Source organism: Mus pahari, chromosome 4 (genome assembly GCF_900095145.1).
Source record: "Mus pahari chromosome 4, PAHARI_EIJ_v1.1, whole genome shotgun sequence".
NCBI classification, from domain to species: domain Eukaryota; kingdom Metazoa; phylum Chordata; class Mammalia; order Rodentia; family Muridae; genus Mus; species Mus pahari.
Window position 1 is genome coordinate 31707546 of NC_034593.1, and position 2153 is coordinate 31709698.

The window sequence follows — 2153 nt, forward strand, 5'->3', positions numbered from 1 at the left end:
AGCCCTCTGGCCTCTGTGGTCTCCGGGCACTCAAGTGGCCCAGAGACATAGATGCACGCAAAACACCCATACATGTAATAATACATTTAAAGTATATTTGTGTGTGAAGGGGGAGGCTCACACACTATAGCATGCATGTGGACATCAGAGGACAAGCTGTGAGAACCAGTTCTCACCTTCCACCATGTAGGACCAAAGTCAGGTTGTCAGACACAGTGACAAATGCTTTGATCTGCTGAGTCATCTCATAGGCCTTGAAGACTTTTTAAAAAAGAATCTTAACCTCATTAATAAAGGAGGAACCTTAATGACCTTACCTCTTAAAGAACTCACTACCGTGTTGCCTGACCTGGGGAACTGAAGCCCAGCAGTAACTACTAGAAGATAATTAAAAACACTGTATGTCATCCAGTTTTATTAATACTTTACATAGTGAAGGAACAGATTAAAAAACACATGTTTATCAGTTTTTTTAAGTCATATAAAAGGAAATAATGGAAAAATACCATTTTCAAATTGTTTTTAAAAACAATTTCATCTGGATCTGGGGGCCAACTTTATTCAACCGAAAAATAAAAGTCAAATGTCTTTGGAATCTACAGCTTTAAAATACCATATGGAAATACTGTTTTGGGGCTCACAGTTCAAATAAATCATGCGTTTGTTTGTCTGTTTGTTTCTTGCTACGACAGATTTAATAACATTGGTAGGGACATATAACTTCTGGCACAGATTAGACACCAAGGGACTAACCTAAACTAAAAGTGGAAATGGGTACACTCAGGTATGACAGCATTGAACTGCTTAACAGGCAAGCTGTTCAAACCTCCTGGAAGGCACCAAGCAGCTAATAAAGGCTGGTCTTCCTCATCATCCTCAAGAATTCTTCCTCATTTATCTCTCCATCCCCATCACGATCAGCTTCATCAAGCATTTCCTGTAAAACAAATGTAACACGAAAGACCAAAATTATTAAAGATGTATAGGGATAGAAACTCAACAGGAATTTTTGCTTTTAATGTGTGAGTACAACTACGTTACACAAACTATATAAAACTATACACGCAGTATAATTATAAAATAAACCAGATTAACCTGTAATTCATCTTCGGTTAAGTTTTCCCCTAGCTCCTTGGCAACCCTCTTGATGTTATTTAGTGATATGCTTCCGGTAGCATCGTCATCAAATAATTTAAATGCCTTCAGTATTTCTTCTTTCTCATCTTTTTCACTCTTTAGAAAATGAAATGTCATTGGTTATTTGTCCTATCAAGCTGGACTTTGTAGATCTACTAATTCTAAGCTGTGTGTACATATTTATATCAGGAGGCGGAGTTCGTTAAACAATTATTTCAACATACTCACACCTGCCCTCAGGGTCTATTTAGACAACAAACTCCAAGAACTGGGAGTATTCTCAGGTACAGTGGCCAAAGTAGGTGCTCTGTGATTGCCAGGTACAGGGTTTGAGGGCCTGGGCTCCCTTTTGTCTTGCCAGGTATCAGTACTTCCTGACTAAACTCCTCTCTACAGGCTTTACCACTCTGAAGATGTCTCTGTCCTTGCTGTCATATTCCCCCTACAAACCCTTAATACCCAGTTCCAGTTCGCCCATGAAATCTCTACACTCCAGCCCTACCCATGTACAAGACTCTACTGGGGTTTCTTTGAAAAATAGACTATACCATTTTTACGCTCATGATGGCAAAAAAGTCTTCAAAACAAATGGTGCCGGTCCCTTCCTTGTCGATTTCAGCGATCAGCTGTTTCACTTCTTCTTTCTTGGGCTCAAATCCTAAGGCCCGCATTGCAATCTGCAATAGGAGGGGTACATGTTCTAATAACGCCATGATCTCATTTTGAACTTTAAAATTACTAATTGACAGCATATAAAACTATATACACATTATAATTATAAAATAAGATTTACAGATAGAGGAGGTAACTTTGATAATTCTGGGTTTTGACTTACTCATCAACCAAGGACACAACTAAAATGTTACAAGATATTGTTTTGTTGACTCAGGGCAAGAATACATACACACCTTACAACAGAATGCCATTACAGGTGGCATCTGTGAGCAAGCCTAGTGGTAGAGCCCTGGGTTCCATCCGAGAGAGAGAGAGAGAGAGAGAGAGAGAGAGAGAGAGAG

At 39.2% G+C, this 2153-nt stretch overlaps 1 protein-coding gene across 1 annotated transcript in view; it reads right to left on the reverse strand.

Moving 5' to 3' along the window:
* Positions 1-395: 395 nt before the first annotated feature.
* The window catches only part of LOC110320641 (centrin-4), a 3332-nt gene continuing 1574 nt past the window's right edge, over positions 396-2153 (reverse strand). The window contains exons 3-5 of the mRNA XM_021196743.1: positions 1686-1814; positions 1096-1233; positions 396-937 (exon numbers count right to left, since the gene is read on the reverse strand). Of these exons, the coding sequence (XP_021052402.1) occupies positions 848-937; positions 1096-1233; positions 1686-1814 (357 nt within the window). The 3' untranslated portion in view covers positions 396-847. The remainder of the gene's footprint in view (positions 938-1095; positions 1234-1685; positions 1815-2153) is intronic.